Source organism: Ptychodera flava, chromosome 2 (genome assembly GCF_041260155.1).
Source record: "Ptychodera flava strain L36383 chromosome 2, AS_Pfla_20210202, whole genome shotgun sequence".
NCBI classification, from domain to species: domain Eukaryota; kingdom Metazoa; phylum Hemichordata; class Enteropneusta; family Ptychoderidae; genus Ptychodera; species Ptychodera flava.
Window position 1 is genome coordinate 46,861,821 of NC_091929.1, and position 19,275 is coordinate 46,881,095.

The 19,275-nt window shown below is 36.0% G+C and overlaps 2 protein-coding genes across 2 annotated transcripts; both read left to right on the forward strand.

The window, feature by feature from the left end:
* Positions 1-221: 221 nt before the first annotated feature.
* Positions 222-6,130, forward strand: LOC139148848 (membrane-spanning 4-domains subfamily A member 4A-like). Its single transcript, XM_070720281.1, has 8 exons — positions 222-306; positions 1,281-1,381; positions 1,796-2,051; positions 2,694-2,750; positions 3,029-3,148; positions 4,170-4,286; positions 5,338-5,461; positions 5,994-6,130. Exons 3-8 carry the CDS (start codon positions 1,809-1,811, stop codon positions 6,128-6,130), a joined length of 798 nt encoding a protein of 265 aa, XP_070576382.1. The 5' UTR covers positions 222-306; positions 1,281-1,381; positions 1,796-1,808.
* Positions 6,131-15,635: 9,505 nt separating this feature from the next.
* LOC139150556 (G-box-binding factor-like) lies at positions 15,636-17,718 on the forward strand. Its single transcript, XM_070722996.1, has 2 exons — positions 15,636-15,780; positions 16,327-17,718. Exons 1-2 carry the CDS (start codon positions 15,636-15,638, stop codon positions 16,893-16,895), a joined length of 714 nt encoding a protein of 237 aa, XP_070579097.1. The 3' UTR covers positions 16,896-17,718.
* The last annotated feature ends 1,557 nt before the right edge of the window (positions 17,719-19,275 follow it).

The window sequence follows — 19,275 nt, forward strand, 5'->3', positions numbered from 1 at the left end:
TTCTGTTTTTTATTGGGTCGCACTCAATTCAAAATGTTCACTAACAGCGTACCGTATATCGTGCTGCCAGGGTGACGGAATCTTACACTATTTTTGAATTATACGCCAACATTCATGGTTGCAGTGTTACTGCAACAAAGATAGTTACAAAATTTACAAATACATGAAGGTTCTCTTTTCAAAATCGTAAAGATAGGGATACTTGTAACGTCACCGGTTAAAGAGTCGGCAGCAGAGGGAAGCTTTAAGGAGAAATGGAGCGGCATCTGACATATTAGACAGGTGAAGATTACATATAGTAGACAGGTCAGAGATTATGTATAGTGACGCATGTATTTTATATCAGAAAGTGTGGTCATTTATTCGAACAGTTTCCTTGGTAACTATAGTGATGTGTTTCGCATTTGTGATATGTGATCGTACTGTCATGGCGAAATTGTGGATATGTTTGTTTTGAACGAATAGGTTCGGTGAAAAGTGTAGCATGAGCTACCATTTCGAGGAAAGTCACCATTATCTGTGCAAAAAGCATCGTTCATATGAACCCGACATTTTGTGAAGAGGATATAGTTGCAACGTGGTAGTTCATTGGTTATTTGAGATGTCATGATCATTGCAAAAATTACATAATGTCATGTTACATGTTGCATGTCCTTTAGTAAGCATACCTTACGCGGAGATATCGCTGTAATTTTGAGAAAACAAGGCGTAGGGTTTCATAAATTCTCCTGTATAGAAAGGGGTATTTGAACTATCGATATTAATTAGGCACTGAGGTAATCGTACATTCACATCAAGCCATGGAGTCAGTATATGTGCGATCGATGTGTAACATTTGTCAAACTGTTTCTTTACTTAGTTTTTAATATTTAACTTTTCTAATCCTGTGTGTCAACTTATACGGGACACTCGATGCAATTTGTATAGTAGTTTGGGTTCACGCTTGGGTCAAGCAACTAGCTTTTTTATTATGCTCCCTCGTAGTATTTCATCCACTTTGACTAAGCCTTTATGATGTCACCAGAAAGTGTTTTCAAGAACTGAAATCGTTAATGCTTAAGGTTTCGTTTAAGTTAATGTTTACAAGTGAAATAGTACCACGAACAAAAAAGTTCTCCGATAAGCGACGTCTAACCATGAGCGAATACAATAGTCCATTCTATTCCTATGAGAGTCTCTCCACATCAACGGAAGGACAGTGCATACTGCACAGAGTTAAACATTTCTTCACCATTGTGTTTGCCAAATCGAAGGGATTTATTTGTTTATTTCATACACAGGCTGTCTGCTTGAGTCAAGCTTGATTAACAATTGTCGGATTGAGGTTACCGTAAGGCCAGGGCTGTTGAAGACTTGTTCTAGTACGGTTTCTTTGAAGAAAGTAATAAATATTTGTAATATTATATGCCTTTGACACTTACTTTAGACAAACCTAAACCGCGTCTTGTTTATTTTGCTGAGGCGTCTCCCTCTCAGAATGATTACAGAATGTATACACTATACCGAAAATCTTGGAGAAATTGCAATGATTTATGAATATTTTTGAGGAAAATTGAACAAGATGAAAAGAAAATTTTCCAAGTGTCACTATTCTTTCATTGTTCGGTGACAGGTCAAAATGTTGCTTTATTTTAGCACACAAAAGAAAAAAGGATACTAAACCTTTAAAATATATGTTTCGATGCACGAGCTATGCAACCAATTTATTCACTTTTTATGTGCGAACATCGTAGTGATTCAAATTACTTGAAGAGCATATAATAACCCGTTTCGTTGTTATTAATTTTTTGGTCAGAGTATATGTCACAATGCAACCACAACAACATGAACAAAGCCAGTCGCAGGTACAGGTACTTCAAACGTACGCACCTCAGCAATTCCAGCCGACGATAAGGAATGGTACAAGACCAGGCTTTGCCAAACGAACCATCACTGCACTGAGTTTTTGTCAATTTCTTCTGGGTGGTACTACCGTGGCTCTAGGAATAGTTGCAATTGTTATTGAGTGTGTGTCATCTGAAATCGGCTGTGGAATATGGTGTGGCGTCTTCGTAAGTGATGATTGTTACCTTAATATCAAGTCAAGACAGCTGCGTCTCTAGGCAATTCTTGGAATCACACATTCTTTCATCTTTCGACTGTTTCATTGATATTTCATTACTAATTTTTGTAATTCGTGATTAAAATTTTTCATTTATTTAGTAAATATAATGCTTCTGAATCAATTTGAACAGAGATAACATTTCACCAACACATATTTGTCAATGTGAGGAACTGTTATTCTATGCAGGAAAATGTGCTTGCCGACCGAAAAAGTATTCATAATTGTGAAAAGTATATTTTAAGCATACGAAAGCAAAGCATTGAATTACATGCAGGGCTACTTCTCACATTGACGTGCGTATAGTGGTAGATTAGAATGACTATTTAAAACTAGAATATTTGATTATTTGGCTACTTTCCCAGTATTCTAACCATGAAACAGTGTAAATAGTAATTGCTTCTTCTTCGAATTTTCCACTGTTTGGCTGTAGATCGTGCCTTGGCTCTTCAACTGAGCATGTAGAAGTTTATTCTTAACAAGACTAAAATCAAATATTGTACTTAAATATCGAGGGTTGTATGAGAAGAAGGAATGGGTTTTGCTATTGTTTCTTTTTAATAACGGCTCATCAATCACTAACTATTTCTAGTTCATGGTCAGCGGTTTACTGGGACTGATATCTGCATCTAAGAAGACCAATGGATTGGTGAGTTATAATGATATATGGACATTGATTTCAAAATTGTGGGCGATAATTAATATAAACTAGTAGTACTTACTTGAACAGTTAAAATATCTGAATAACAATATAGATTCATCCATGACAGTATTGCTAATTGCAACGTTTCCATAAAATGTCACGGATATAATTAAAGTGTTAAATAAAAGGAATGTGTTGGAAATTTTGTTTACAAAATGTTGGTACGCAGTCAAAGTGAATAGAATCATCTCCAATGATTAGCATTCTTCGGTCCATATTGACAGATTATAACGTCCATGGTTCTTTCGGTGGTGTCTGCCTCTCTGTTTGCGCCTGTACTTTTGTCAGCAAGTGTAGCAATGATATTCCAAGAAGAGTATGGCAATGATGACTACTTTTATTATGTAAGTATTCGAAAACAATGTGACCCAGCGTATAAAGAAATGTGACAGTCTTTCTACAAACTTATGAACTTTGATTGTGTTCGAGAAATGAATAATTGTAAAAACAGCGCGAAAATCATTTAAGCCTTGGTTGCCCGAATAAAATATATTATTTTCATTCGACATCACCACTTACATCAAATTTGGATATCGTGTCCTGACCTAAGAATTTATGTTTATAGTGCGTGCGTTTTGATGGTGTATTGTTTTCAGAATGTAACGTTCTGTACTTTTATTGCCGTATATCAAAGCTTTTCAAAGTTATAAAAAGGTAGAAATTTTTGAAGTTCCATCGGAATTAGTTTCTGTACACACTAATGATAATATGTGCCATTGTGTAGGAATTTTGGCAAGGTGTACTCTGTGAAAATAACTAATGTATATGCGTAGAGTATACAAAACGGATTACATATAAATACAATCTTTAGTGTATTTGTTGGTCAGGGGTGTCACTTTCTTATGTTTAAACTTTTGTCCAGAAATTGTTTATGATAGTAGTGTTTGTTTTATGCTTCATTCAAATGTATAATATTGATCTCTCTTAATATAGAAAGCAATCAGTCCGTTTGAACCTTTTAAGTAGTGTTAAATGTATACATTAATTCACTGGAAGACACTTCAGATTATTATATTGTTAACACGATCGGAACTAATTTGCGATAATTGGATCTTCATATTTTTCAAATTTTTCAAAATTTATAGGTGCCCCTTAGCTGAACGTTGCAATCTTAAAAATTACTCATAAAAAGAAGTGTAGAAACCAAAGAAGAAAACTAGACAAGCTTACATTTGCGGATCAAAACGACATAACTTTACTATCCAATTACCCAGAATTAGTTCTCAATCGTGTTTGTTTAACAACACCGCAAATGGTAATAAAATATAGCCGCGCCTGAGATTACTACGCCCATGACTCCTCGTGTTTAACTACTTTTTATACAAACTATTCAGAGTGGATTTAATCTCTTCTTCCATTTCACAGGACGCCTGTTTGGTAGTTGAATCTCTTTTAGGGTTGATGGCAGCCACTGAAGCTGTTATTGCCATTATTTCATCGGCTTTCTGTTGCCGAGCTGTTTGTTGTGACCCGCCTCCAATAGTAAGTACATGCCTTATGTGAAGGCATTATTTTCTCTCTAGTATATTGCTTTCATATTCAAACCGAGTTAATTTTTACTTAAGTCATTTTAAGGTAGAATGCTTCTTAGGGTCAAATATTTGGACTGTCAAATTTATCTAGTTCATATCTTGTCTACCACTTGCTAGGCTCATTTTAAAGCTTTGAGTAAAACAATATTTCACCATCTTAATTTTTCTTAATATCAGTTTTTTCTGGAAGACTTATCTGAGGATGTTGAATTTCAATTATAGGGCAGAGATAGAGACTTTGTTTCGCTGGTGCCAAAATTTGCACTGGGACTCCTAATTTTTATTCTCATTTAGTAAAAAAATAGTTGGCTGCTCCATTGAATTTTGAGCAAGAGTGAAGTCTTTCCCTTTTGCGGGAAGTACTACAAGAGTGTAGATAAGTCTGTTATTTTGTGCTTCTCTGAATAAAACAATGAAAAAGGGTTATAAAGCAGCATTACTCGAATCCTTGAAAGGGGATCTGTTCTAGTTGATATTTGTTGTACACTTATCATTTGTTTCCCTTTGAAATATAATATCCTCGTTATCAGTTTGTGTCAAGATAAAAATCTCCCTGTAAAGCCACAGTTCTCAATTCAACGCTCTCACATTATTGCTTGTTGACATTGAATACTTGATTAGGTAGCTTCAAATATGGAACCGATCACGTATTTGTATTGCGTTGGCGTGCATCAGCAATGCGCCATGGACTGTCAAGCGAATGGTGCCCCTCGCAAACGGCCTCTTGTGTGTAGATTGGTGATCACACCACGACCAGCTCTGTTAACCATTAGCAACATATTGCTCATTATACCTATCATGTTAAAATACGATGAATCTCTATAATATTTACTTGTCTGTGTCTATTGCAGCATGGCGGTTTTCTCTGAGCGCAAACAAATCAAATAAATCAATCAATTGTTGGCACCCTGTCTCTCTTGTTGAAATGTGCCTGCTTCATCGAAACAACATATCCGATATAGAAATGTTTTAAAAGTTATCAAAATTGTACTTTTCCCCAGATGATGCATGGTGTGCCTATTGAGCGACGGAGCATTCAACAGGAAGAATCAAACGAACATATGGGATTACTTAGTAACCAGTACGTCGTTTCGTCCGATTTACCATGGGAGCATCATCGGCCAGGTAAGGGCGTACAGTATAGGAATCGATCCCAAAATATGTAGTGATAAGTACGCATTCGTGAATTTGAAAAAAATAAGGCGATTATTTTACCGATTTGGCAAAAATGTAGCTCTTAGCTCAGCGGCTCTGAATTACGTCCACAAGGGGTTACAAGATTCTCTACAACATACAAATGAGTGTACAAGCATTTAGGGGCCAAAGCCCATGAGGAAGTTGTCCCTCATTGTTTTCTTCTTATTATTCGTCTTACCTTTGTATTTTAACATACTGTTAGGTAATTCAGTAACTACAATTTGCAAGTCTTGTATACTCCCCTAATCTGATCGAGCGAAACATTATGTCATCAATACTAATGCTGCAATAACGTAATAATAATTTTACTAATAATTTAACTATTTTGTATCCTGCTTTCCATAGCTTTGGCCCAGTTTTCGCGATAATGTTTTGATGTGAAGTTTATATATATTAAGATTTTGACAGACACGTTTTATAGAGTTGGTAAGTAAAGGTATTACAAAATTATTGTTAACAGATCACAACAGACCAACAGATCAGACTATCTGTACAGGTACATCCAGTGCTACTCCCCGAGACGTGAATGTATTAGGATATCAACAAAGGGCAGATTTCACTACTCCGGAACCACCCCAGCTGAAGAACCACCAATAGCAACAGCCACTGCAATGTCTTTTGTTTCTACAACCACAACACCAACCGTTGCTGCGGTCACAACTCATGCATGAGCAAGAAGGAGATACATCGCGTCAGTTACTGGTACCTCAATCCAGAGAGGGATTTGATACTCCTCAACAGTTGTCGCAACAACTGCAGCAAACACTACCTCTTCAACAGTCACAAGCATTGCAGCAAACACAACCTTTGCAACAGCCACAACCGCAGCTGCTGCAAACACGACCTCTGCAGCATTCACGGCCATTAGAGCAACCACGACCACTGCAGCATCCTCGGTCACAACAGAACACACGCCCTCAGCTGTTGCACCAGACAGAGAAACAACAAAGTCAGTATACCGAACAACAACACATCGAAACAGACCAGTCGCAAAGATCCATTCCACTGCAACAGCAACCGCAGTTGCAGCTTGCTGAAGGCTGCCAGGTCACAGAGCACCAACAGGACCAACAACATGACCTCGCAAACGTCGATGGCGAAACAGAAATTGCTGATGGCGACGAAGCTTCCACTGATCCTCCACCCGAGTACTATGTCGACGATGACAAGACATCACCCTTGGTAGAAAATGAAGCACATGCCTAATACCGTATTAATCGAACGGATATGATCTTGGTGATAAAGGAACATAGGTCACGGACACGATTGATATGTCGACGCAGTAGCTGACTTTAGTTAATATTTTTGTCTATGTGGTTACAAAATATGTCTGTAGTAAACATTGAAGCTTTTCAATCCATATATTCAGTAAATGATCATGAAGAGTAAGGTTACCATTTTTTACACCGCAAAAGATAGAGACAGTGAAAGGAAGACAGTAACACGGAAAATATACCCAAAATCGAATATTTTGAATATCTAGGCTAGTATCTGCGGCTTAAGTCGGCTCGAAATGAAAGGTTGTCACGTGACTTACTTTGCTTCAGCTTGAGACGCTCTTACACAATTAACTAGGTAGTTACTTCAATGTATCAGTATATCAGGTTATTATTGAGATTTTTGATTATGCAGTTTGATAATATCGACTTCATTTGTGGCAAAAGTATGGACACAGTTACTTTCTCGGTGACCATTATTAAAAGTGTGTCGCAATCATGGATGATAGTAAGATTGTAGGTAGCTGTGTGTACTATTATTAGTATTATTAGTATTATTTACTATTGTTTACTATAATTTGTATTGTTAGTGTTATTTACTATTATGAGCACTATTATCAAGATGTAGGTAGTGTTTAAAATATTATTATTAGATATTTGTATTTTTTCTTCTTACCAGCAGTTAACGTTATATGTGATGTGTCATGGTAAGTTTTGCAACTTCTATTTAATTAATGCTTTCATCTTTGGTAAAAAGTCGCAAACGTAACGAGCTAAACGTTTTGAATAAAAATATATATGTTGAAGAGAAACCTGTACTGCTTGCCTGGCCCTATCGTAAGAAGAGACTGTATCGAGCACCTGCTGCTTTATTTACAAATATTCAGAAACGTATTTGAAATTACCGTTTAGTGACAGAAATGTTATTTTTGTAAGTTTCGAAAGTGTCATTTTGAAATCAGACCGAAACGTATGAGTTTTACTTGTCAAAAGTAATAATTCGTTTAGTGTACACCGTTGAATAATTTTACATTTTGATTGTAGTACTTTAATAGGTTAATAGGAAAGTGTGAAAAAATGCATTTTTTACTTTAATACCTCCAAACTGTTATGAATAAGACCAGCATTTCCAAATTTAGAGCAGTAGGTGTTCGTAACTGACCTAGATGTTTCAAAAATCACGAGACATAATAATTTAAAATTTGAATCAAATATCATAACATTGATCTACCAGCTCAAAATGACATTTCAATGAGAATGAAATATTGTGATACAGTATTTTGAAAATGCATTCTCGCAAAAGTCATTTTTGACATTCTATAGAAGTACTCCGTAAAACGAATTTGTGAAGTTTTTATTCCTACAACGAAATAAAGAAGATGAAAACATTTTGAACCCATGGATGTAATTGCTATTACACACAATTTTGTTCACTATTTATAGGAATTAACAACGATGAAAACGTATTGCCCAAGACTTGCAGAGAATATGTAACAACGGCTAAGATGAAAGCTTTATCAAATAATACCATGATATTTGACGTTTTTAAATTCAACTTTAAATTCCAACTTTTTACATGCATTTACATCTGATCAGAAATATGTGCTTTCCGAAATGCCTGTAAGGTCCCATGAATTATACATTTTTACAGATAAAACAACATTGGTTGATTTCAATGTATGCTTGCTCTGAAAAATTCAAATCTTTTTTTCAGCAATATTTATCTTCTTTTAATTGATGACTTTTCATCATCTGTACTTTTAACATGATTTGGCAAACGTTAGCCTTTCTATTTCTTGCCACTTATCTTTCTGTTGCTTACCTCGTACTTATACAGTTTTCCATAACAGGCGACATGCGTTGGTGTCATTTTGAAACCCTTGGAAAATATGTGATTATTTTATTAATCAGGTATCACTGTAGTGGGTTCATTTTTTGGTTTTATAATCTTGGCAAATGGAACATGCTTTGTTTCACAGACTTAATGATTAATGTCCTAATGATTGGCAGTTCAGGTTAAAGCATCAATAAAACATCTTTGCTTTGACATTTACATTTTCATTTGAAAAAAAATCATTAAAAACGAAAAAAAAACCAGTTAATGGTCACAGATTTCCCCTGCAATTACACCTGTACAAATAATGTTGTTTACTTTTGCATAAATGTGGTCAACAACCGTTTTAATGGAATAAGTAATTCTTTTTCTAGTAGAAAAATGTCTACTGAATTACAATATTGAATCCATATTTACGGGATCAACATTAAAATATCCAAGATGTAATTCCTTCATTAAAAAGTAACTCTGTTAAGAAGAAGCAATATAACTAAAACAATGACACACTGACATCTTAAAAACACATGCAATATAACCATGCTATGGCTACTTTCCCCTTGGATACCACAATAGACATACATCAAGTACTGACACTGAAAATAGACGACAGAGCATTAGAAACCAGGTTTAGTCCGCAGAAAATCTTGTATAATTATCGACTATTGTAGAAGAATGGACGAACTCTTTGAATAGAAATTTCAAATGTTACTAATCGTTAGGTAACAAGGGGATCATCCTCGACTTTTCAAACTTGAAAAATTCCTTTGTCTGAAAGGCTAAGGTTGGCTATCCGACGGCGGACTATAAGCAGGTACAGGTTAGTAAAATGGCATGAGCACACAGAACGGCCTTCATTGATCCACAGATGAAAAGTATATTCAACTGTGTTTTCTTAATGTCTTTCGTGTTCGAACGTCGAGTCCTTCGTTTTGGTTGATGGATCAAATATAATTGGGGGTAAGGGAAATAGACAGGCCGTTGTTATTTTCATGTCTTCATCAAGAGCCCCGAGCGCGTATTGAAAAGGTTTAACACATTTGAATTGATGATGTGTGGCTTTTTCAACAAAGCAAAGACTCCATCTCTTCGTATTATTTGAGCGTGCAGCTGCATTGGATGGGATGGACTATTAATTTCATATAGCTTAGCCTTAGCCTTTGACTTGCATATATGTTTGATAATTGTGCAATATAAGCGTATTTGAAGCTATTAAAGGAAAAGCCTGGATTATGTATATTGATTTGAAGATATTCCCTGTCAAACTGATAGTGCACATATTGTTGCAATCGTATGTCTTCATATAAGCCTTGTTAACGATGCTGGTGGCTTGATAATATCCTGAAAGAGAACACGCCAAGAATGTAATTTTGCGTGCGCTAAAAATGTTCTGTTGCAATGGTTGTTTCCATACCCCTCCGCCCGCGCTGTATCCATGCGTTCAGTGATAAATGGTTTCAGTGAGATACATCGGACGAGTTCCAGCATCAGACCACGCGTCAAGCTCCGTATGTGTAGTGCACAGGCTATCCAGGAGCTCGGTGATTTCAAAATATTATTCCACCCTGCATATGCGCTCTGGGTCGAAAGGAAACGTTGATTTTCGACGAAAACGGCCAATGCTCGGACTATTTAATGCCCATGTTACCATTGTAAGATGTATGATAATCTGGTTGTCACGAAAATACAGCAAAGTATGCACTCGGACATTGATTCCGCACATCGTTCTCTGCCTTGCATCGGGCGATAGGCAGCAATAGCGCCAATTTACTCGTGCATCCTGTGCAGTATTGTGATATTTTAATATCTATACCTGTGTACACAGAAGGAAAGACAGACAGATAGGCAGACTGCACATATATATGTGTTTAGAGAGAGAGAGAGAGAGAGAGAGAGAGAATATCCGATGATGAACTTTTTCAGGAATCAAAAAAGAAGGCCGTTTTAACTCAGACTTATACGTAAACGATATAACTACCCGACTGTCGTGATTGTTACCAAATTTGTGACAAATGAAAAGAAGTAGGAACAAACACATAGATAAGGTCGCCATGGTAAATAATAAGATGACAAGCTGAAATCTTGTGACGCTGTCGTATTTTCTGTAGAGGCGTCAGTACTTTGAAGGTAGACCGACCTTGTATCACACCTGAAAGGTAGGTTTGAACTAATATGCCAAATTACTGAGTATTGCCGTGTAATGTTGATAGCCATCGATTCTATATGTGGTACTCAACCTTTCCATGACCATTGTAGAGAAATTAAGCCGATATTTTAGCTTGTGTTGTAATCAACATTTATTCTGTACCTTTATATCGTGAATATATGGTGATCTACGGATGACACAATGCGTCATTCCCTCGCCCTTCTTTGCAAACTCCATTTAAATCCAACACCACTGACATTATATGTACACTTTTAAGATGTCCAAGCTATAGATAAATGCACAGTAGACTTTTAACTCTAATAGCATAGTGTAACATTTAAAGTTTGTCGCCTATATCGTAGACATTAAAGAAAGACGTTGCTACTGTATTTGCGAGAGCTAGGTTCTTGATATAAAAAGAGTATTGCCATGCTATATCATTGTTTCAGGGGAGTTTGAATGGAAGATGAGACGGTTGAATGAGAAAACAATTCAAGCTTGCGTAAGTGTGAAGTACATATGCATGATTGGAACCTTTCACTTCAGACTTTCTACGAATCACATCGGGAAGAATATTGCTGCACTCCTGTAGTGATTTCTTTTCTTACTACCAACCAGACAATGTAAATTTGTGTCCAGAAGCATTATTGATTTATTTAGTGTTCATCATGATCAAGTTCACATTTTTGAGAGCATGTTATGTAAATCGACTGTATATTTGTCACTGAAACGAGTGCAAATATTGTACTGGGAGATGGCAAGGTGTGCGTTTCGACATGTTAATATCAGAACGGTGGGAGGAACAATCGCTCATATGATGTTTTTTCAGAGATTACATAAAGGTTACGTCCCCTTGTTTAAACACTGACATCTATAGCTTTTTAGTATTGTATACAAAGTTCTCGGGGCCGCTCTCAATGATTTCGAATGTTTGCCAGCCCATGTGATACCACAAAATGCGTCAACCATATAAGTTTATTATTAATAATCCTGTCAAGACATCTAGATTTAAATTAAGTCATTTTTTTTCTATCGGATCATGTTTTTATATGAAGTAAATATAGATCGCAATAGAACAACTATAGTTACCTGACTAACAAGGACTTCAGCATTATCAGTGGAATGTTCACTAACGATACAAAATAATGTATATTGGTCAAAGTATAGCAAACTAGGGTAATAAAAGAAGTAGTAATTATATTGGATACTAAAGTAAAGGTTGTTAGCATTCGTGAATAGGAAAAGGTTATCGAGAAAGACAAATGCTTGGCTGTAATAGAAAACGTCAAAACAATGGAAGGACAATAACATGTGGTTTGCTACAGTGATATAGTGAAATAATGACAGTTTGTTGATACAAAGGCATGAATATGTTTCAGTGAAATTTTATATTTCATATTTTCAAATGATCGCTGCAATTATATGCAATTTTGAATCTGTTTGACAGAGATTATGATACGTGCACATTCAACCGTTCCAGTATACTAAGTTGTCACTATTGGCACGTAAATTATGCCAGTGTGTCAACACTATTTTGACATTCTATCACATAACATGGAGTGGGTCACATGAAAAGAACATGACAATTGAGGGATATACTCGAATGCTCTATGTCGGGTCTAAAGCTGTTCCACGGACCTCATTCGGGTGATATCAAGATCTCAGCAGCGTTGCGATATACGTTGATAACATACTATTGAAATCTGAACTTGAGTTGTTCAGTCCAGAGTGTCCACATAACAGAAGACATATGCCATGATTGGAGAAGCGAGTTACGATGCAACTGAATTTAAAAATATTTGCCATTAATCAACTAGGAATTTAAATCCAAGCGGTAATATCGGGTTTAGTCGAGTACTTTTTACTGTTTGATTCACTTTCAAATTCTCAAGACGCATAACATAGCAGCATGTTAACAGCTCGATTAAATTACTGTTGAGGAAAACATAAAAAAAAATAAAAAACAGAACGAAAATATTTATATTCTATACATTCGATTGGAATTTAGCAGGATTTCACTTCCAGAATGCAGCATCAAAATCTACAACAAAGGCAAGGTCACGTTGAGGTGCCGCAGATGTACGCATTACAGCTATGGACGACATCCAATCATGAGACAAGACAGGGTTTCCATCAACGTACTATTGCTGGGTTGAGCATGTGTCAGATTGGTCTCAGCGTTGTCGCCATAGCTTTGGGAATAACAGCAATAGTTATTGAGAGTCCTTTGTATTACATCGGCCTTGGAATATGGTGTGGTTCTTTCTTAAGTAACAAACTTGATAAAGGTTCACAGTTTTGTGAGCTAAGGATTACATAGACAACATAAATGACATGGCTTTAGTTATTTCTCCAGTTAAAGACATATTGCGTGTTCAATGCAACATATATGAACATATCCATCAGTTCAAATGTCAAGTAGTTTGCAAGACGACCGGGGACAACGTAGTTAAACAATGAGACATGTAACTACTTGACCACCACTCAAATCGGTGATATTTGATATTCAAAGTACATTTGTTAAATACACAAGGTGCCCTGTACAAATGACTTTCTTCCTTATGACTTTCTTTCGGTCCTCTGTGACCGTACCGTATCATTTCTAGTATATGATCAGTGGCGTTGTAGGAATGACATCTTCATCCAACAGGACTAATGCATCGGTGAGTTAACTTCAGAAATAATGATATAAGAGAAAAAGTGTTTAGAAAAAGGACTTACATCTGATTACTTATTGCATGGTCAATGTGATATAAATTAGTTCATCAACACGACATAAGAGGGACAGTTGGGTCACACGGTAGTAATTCACAAATACGTTTAGTACAAGCTTTACAAACATTTTAGGTGATGGAAATTGATTTTTTCTGATTTTGAGAAAATGATCGGTCAGAGTATTTTTTCATAATTAACATTTTAAAAACAAGTAAGTGTGACCTCAAGAAATGACAAATGAGCGAAAAGGTGACATATACTAGCTAGCATGGAATCTAAATGTAATATTAGGTCAAGGCACGATCATATACTGGTTAAAAAGTAGTTTGTTCAACTTCCATGATGATAAGAATTATTTTTAGCACAAGTATCGCTTCTGATATAATGCTGATACTTGAGGGATAAATTAAAAGACATTCATTATAGAAGATACGTCATCACATATGTGTACTTTAAAATGTTGATTCCAATACATGAGACAAATTTTTAAGAAATCTTCGAATCGCTGGTTTCCAAGGGAAAGTGAATAACTATTTAGCTTATTAATTATGTATACATAATTCATGCACTGTATTATTAATAATGATCAGTCCTGTGAGGTTCATGTGTTTTCTTACTCGTGTGACTCGTTTTGAATTGACAAATTACTCTTTATAATTACTTTTTTATTTTTGACTGTTTAGCTTGTAGCTTCCATGGTTCTCTCTGTACAGTCGGCTTCTCTTTTTTCCTCTGTGCTGTTGACATATTGTGCTTTGGTGATACATCATGGCATATGTGATCATGTAAGTTTTTAAGGGTCATTCCTTGTTATGAAAATGACTTGACCAAAGAGAAAGGGGAGTTTCCTGATACAAATGTCACTTCACAACACCAATTGATGTTAGGAAACAGCCAATCTTGTTTATCTCCTGTATAAATGTAGTTTACACAAGTTTTGTCAATCTAGAGTATGCGTCAGCACATTTAACAACATTTACAACGTATGTGGATATATAAACAGCAGAAATGTTAGATGTATGAAACACTACGAAGATGAAATTAAGTAACATCATCTTCGTCTCTAATCTGTTTCATCTCTTAATCATTCCATTGCAACTCTTCTCCTGGTACAATTTTTTTATGAATGCCTATAAGACATGTGGAATTATTTCGCAAGTGCGGGGTTTCCGAAAATAATAATATGATCATTTTTCGTTCCTGTAACAGCTAAAAGTAGAACGAAAGAAAATAAATGTTCGTGCAATCCTATGCAACCTTACATCCCCTTAATCAAAATCTTCTGCCAGCACTTGCATATTGCCCCGGACTATGTTAAGCCTGGTCTTAAAGGAGAGAAAGTAACGAAAAATATTGTAATAATGTCTGTTTTATTTCTTGTTTAGCACACTCAGTTAGTGGTGGATGCTCTTTTAGGGACAGTGGCCTTTGGAGAAGCTGTTATTGCTATTATCTCGTCAGCTTTCTGTTGCAGAGCCGTCTGTTGTGATCAATCGCTTATCGTAAGTAACACCCGCGACCACTTTACTGTGGATTAAACCCACTCGATGCAGTCAGACATTCTGTTTGTACAAATGCAAAGCCAGCTCTATCTTGTGCTGTAAATGTGAGTTTCCTATTGGCACCCAGTGTTCAAGATTGCGATACAATGTAACATTACCATGCAATGAAGTTACATTTGCAGATTACATAGACATTACTTCATCTTCCAATTATCCCAAATTGGTTCCAATCGTGTTCATCTTAAAAGGGAGGGTCATCAATATTTTGGTGCAATGTGTAGGGGGTTCACTTATTTTGACTGATGCACATGAAGAATTTGCCGGTCCCCGGCAACAGAAAGTCAACAGATAAGCGGCCACGGGTGTAAGTGTATGACCGTATCCGTTTTGTCTGTTTTCATACTACTTGTGTACATCATAAGATTTCACTGTAAACATCTGAATTAATACATACATTGCTTTTGTTTGCCCTTTCGGCCTAAACGGTAAGAAGTTTAATGAAAAGAGATTATTGTATGTCATAATAATTGTTGATATGTGTAAATTTGTATAATAATGTCAAATTAACCACAACATCGAGGTGTTTTAAAGGCTTGCTGTTTATTAGAATCATGTTGCTACATGTCCGTCTGAATTGATATCAGCAGTACATGAATGTCAATTAGACTTATTATAATTGTCGATGTTTTCAATGTCAATTTTCCAGGAGTCTCACAATGTTCCCATCCAGGGGTTGGGTGTTGCTACGCAACGTGAAGTACCAAGTGAGGACGCGACCACCAGTAGTAATCTACATGCATCGTCGCCCGACTTTGTGGACGAACATCAGGAAACATGTAAGACACTCTATTTGGCATTGGCAATCTATATCTTGCTATTCAAAATATATAAAACGATGATATTTATATCATCCATTTCATAAGTCCAGTAGACTTGAAGTTAAAGAAATATTATTATTATTGATATCATAAATATTCAGTATGAATATAATAAACCAAACTGTTGTGGCATTTCATCGTAGTAATCTTCTATTCTGCCCTGTAATACCTGAACATTAACAGAACGTATGTGACAATACGTGGACTGCTACAACAAATGTAATAAAGACACGTCAAGATATTTTATAAGTATAGCGGAGCAGAAAGGAAGCTCAACCCTAATGAAATACCACAACGATTAATAAGCAAAATTCATATGACATGATTTTATATGAATATTACTATTTTTTTGAATATTCTGACCAAGAGGAACTGTGCCAGTTTGTCGCTGTCGGATTCATATGTCAAAGAGAATTCTTCCAGAGATGGAAGTAATGATGTCAAAAGAAGGTAAACGCTATACAAGAAATAAGCATGCAATCATGTCTTCTCCACTTGAAACAGGTCCTCATAGATTGGCACAGCGTTGCGTTTGTTCAAGTCAGTCAAGTCAGCAATATCCACAGCCGCCGAAGAATCAACATCACCAGCCACCGCAATGTGCAATCTGTTTGCAACAACAACAACAACATATAGTGCCGCGCCAGCAACAATTGCTGCACTTGCAGCAAGGAATGACATCACAACAGCCCAAGACATTTCAACAACAACATCATCAGGGGTTGCAGCAACGACCAATGCAAATACACCAAACTCAACCACTGCTTCACCAAACACAACAAGGGTTGCATCGAATGCAGGCAAAACAAAGAGGACTAAGCGAAGAAGACCAATTACAGCAAGCGCGCCCACAGCAGTTGCAACAGCTGCAAGCACAACAATTGGCATACCCGAAGCCACCTGCAAAAATGCAGTCCAGGTCTACTACAAGCCAACAATCTCGACAGCATGACAACATTGTCGTGGAGGGCGCAATGGTACCTGCAGTCATCGATATGGCTTCCCCTTCTCCCCCGCCATGCTCTCATGTCAATGATGACATGTCAACACCTTTGGTAGAAAGTGAAGGTTAAAGGTTGGATATTCTAAGACTTATCAAACCAAAAATACAGCCAGCAGACATCGAACGTAAACGTAATCGAATCATTACTAATAGTTGTAGGAAAGAAAAGATGTTCCTCAATTGTTTCACAAGTACAGTTTTTAATTTAATTAAGAGTGTCATTCTATTTGGAAAATAAACCAATCGTCTATTATTACTATTGCAGTACACAATATACCATATATTACTATACGCATAGATTGAGATAGATAGATAGTTAGATAGATAGATAGATAGATAGATAGATAGATAGATAGACCAAAGTATACAGATGTCCCAGTGGCACATTACAGTTCTAGATCTCATGGGCAAAATGCTTCATATACGTTCAGTTTGTTGTATATTGAGGAAATGGAACACAAAATTAGTGGTACATCGAAATTTGTTTCTGACGGTTTCCGACGGCGATGCATAACATAAGCGAAAGTAATGAGAATTTCTGAGTGTAGTCTAATATAGCTTCAGTACCTTACCTTATTAGTGCACTAATACTTATATTTGTTCAGGATAAAACGTGTACATAACCTTTATATTCAAGAAGGCAAAACTTCAAATGATACACTTATATGTGGTTAAATTGACATTTTAGTAGATATAACATATATTTTATTTTAAGACTATAGCATCTTATGTCCTCTACTAAGTTCAGTTCATTCTGTTAGGGTTCCTAAAATAAATTAAATTTTTGTTGTTGGAAAATTTGCATGATGTTGTTCTGTTGATTTTACACAGGAATTGATTGGTACGCTAATGCAGTATTTTTAAACTTTCGATCATTCTTGTGTATCAATTCCCATACGCTTTAATGTAACTATTAAAGAAACAAGAGCTTGGGTAATTAACAGAATTTACAATAAAATTGAATGTCAAAATCTGAGTTGGATTTGCATGTCATATGTTATTGTATCGGGTAAGATGAAATAATGGGAATTGAAAAGGCGCCGATGTTTGTTTGATAAGAATGCCGGACGCATGATGACAGGGTGATTTAAGCTACCGTGCAGAGGAAGGTAAAATACCTGGAGAAATACTGATATCACATGAAAACGACATTCAAACCAAATATTGTGAAGGCCATCAAAATTTCCTAGGAAGATGAATATTTCTTTCGGAGCTAGGTAAAGTGTGGTATAATGTGATAGAATAGATTCCCTTTCGTAAGGATAGCAAGGAATATAACGGACCAAAATAAAAATACGATACGAAAACAATATTGTTCTACTGGGATGTTATTTGTTGTCTCTCACCGCCAATAATAAAGCCTCCTTTTCACGATACCCAAGCTAAATCACTGAACATAGTAATACATCTACAATTTCCTGCTTTCCCTATATCTCCTTTCTTGTAAAGTGGCAAAATAATGCCCTTTCCCCAGCTTGAAGAAAAATGTCAGTAACATAAATTATGATGAGTAACGTAAATTTTGTGCTGATGGATAAAATTCTCTGTTTGTGCTTCATTTTTCTTCAAATTTTGAAGAGTTTCTAAGATTTTTGAATCTGTAATGAGGGTGTTCAAATAACCATCATCTATGACAACTTGCTTTCCGTAATCTAACAGATATGTTTGCTGATGATTTGGATTGCTTTCATCGGGTTCATTTCCTCCTTCGTCACTTACATTAAACAAAGTAGAACAGTACGTGTTCTAGGAATATCTGTCGGTGTCTTCTTGCAAGATTTCTTCCGTATTTGACCACTCAAAGAATGTTCACTATTAAATTGACATCATGTGCTGATTTTCGGGCTAGTATTTTGCATATTTTTTCAATATGCTTCCTTTTCTCTGTAAATTTTTGTGAATTCGTTTCTGGCTTTTTAACGTTTATAATAACTAGGTCTCTACTGGTATTTGAATGTCCTTCTCTCTGCATTCTTGATCAAACCATGTTGCCTATTTTTGATGAACATAACACATTTTGTGAATTGAATTGAATAGGATGAAAATGTGTGCAATTTTGCCCGCTTCTTTAAAAATAGCGGTCAATTTGTTCAAGAGTTACTCATGATTTACATCAGAGTCAAGCAAAGTAAGCAGTTCTTATAACTTGTCTATCACACATTGTGTCCATATAAATCTCGATATAAATTCCGTTTTCTTTCTGTCTGTTTGTAACTATCTTTTAAAATACGTCCAATCCGAACAGACGGAAACTGACCTTCTGATGTGTTGTAATTTAAAAAAGACATGTCATTGGGAAATGACCAGAGTCATCAATTACTAGTATTTCAAAATGTGGAATTTGGCGGTACAAATCACATGATTACATACATAATCAACCATACTTCTGCCTCGACTGGCTATATACGTATAATCGCACCTTCGTCATCACCCATTACTCTTCCACTTAG

Coding starts and splice junctions, on each gene's coding strand:
- LOC139148848 (XM_070720281.1), top strand. CDS start 1,809: ATGCAACCACAACAACATGAACAAAGCCAGTCGCAGGTACAGGTACTT. Junction 3,149..4,169: donor ATGATGACTACTTTTATTAT/GTAAGTATTCGA, acceptor TCCATTTCACAG/GACGCCTGTTTGGTAGTTGA. Junction 4,287..5,337: donor GTTGTGACCCGCCTCCAATA/GTAAGTACATGC, acceptor ACTTTTCCCCAG/ATGATGCATGGTGTGCCTAT.
- LOC139150556 (XM_070722996.1), top strand. CDS start 15,636: ATGTCAATTTTCCAGGAGTCTCACAATGTTCCCATCCAGGGGTTGGGT. Junction 15,781..16,326: donor GGACGAACATCAGGAAACAT/GTAAGACACTCT, acceptor CACTTGAAACAG/GTCCTCATAGATTGGCACAG.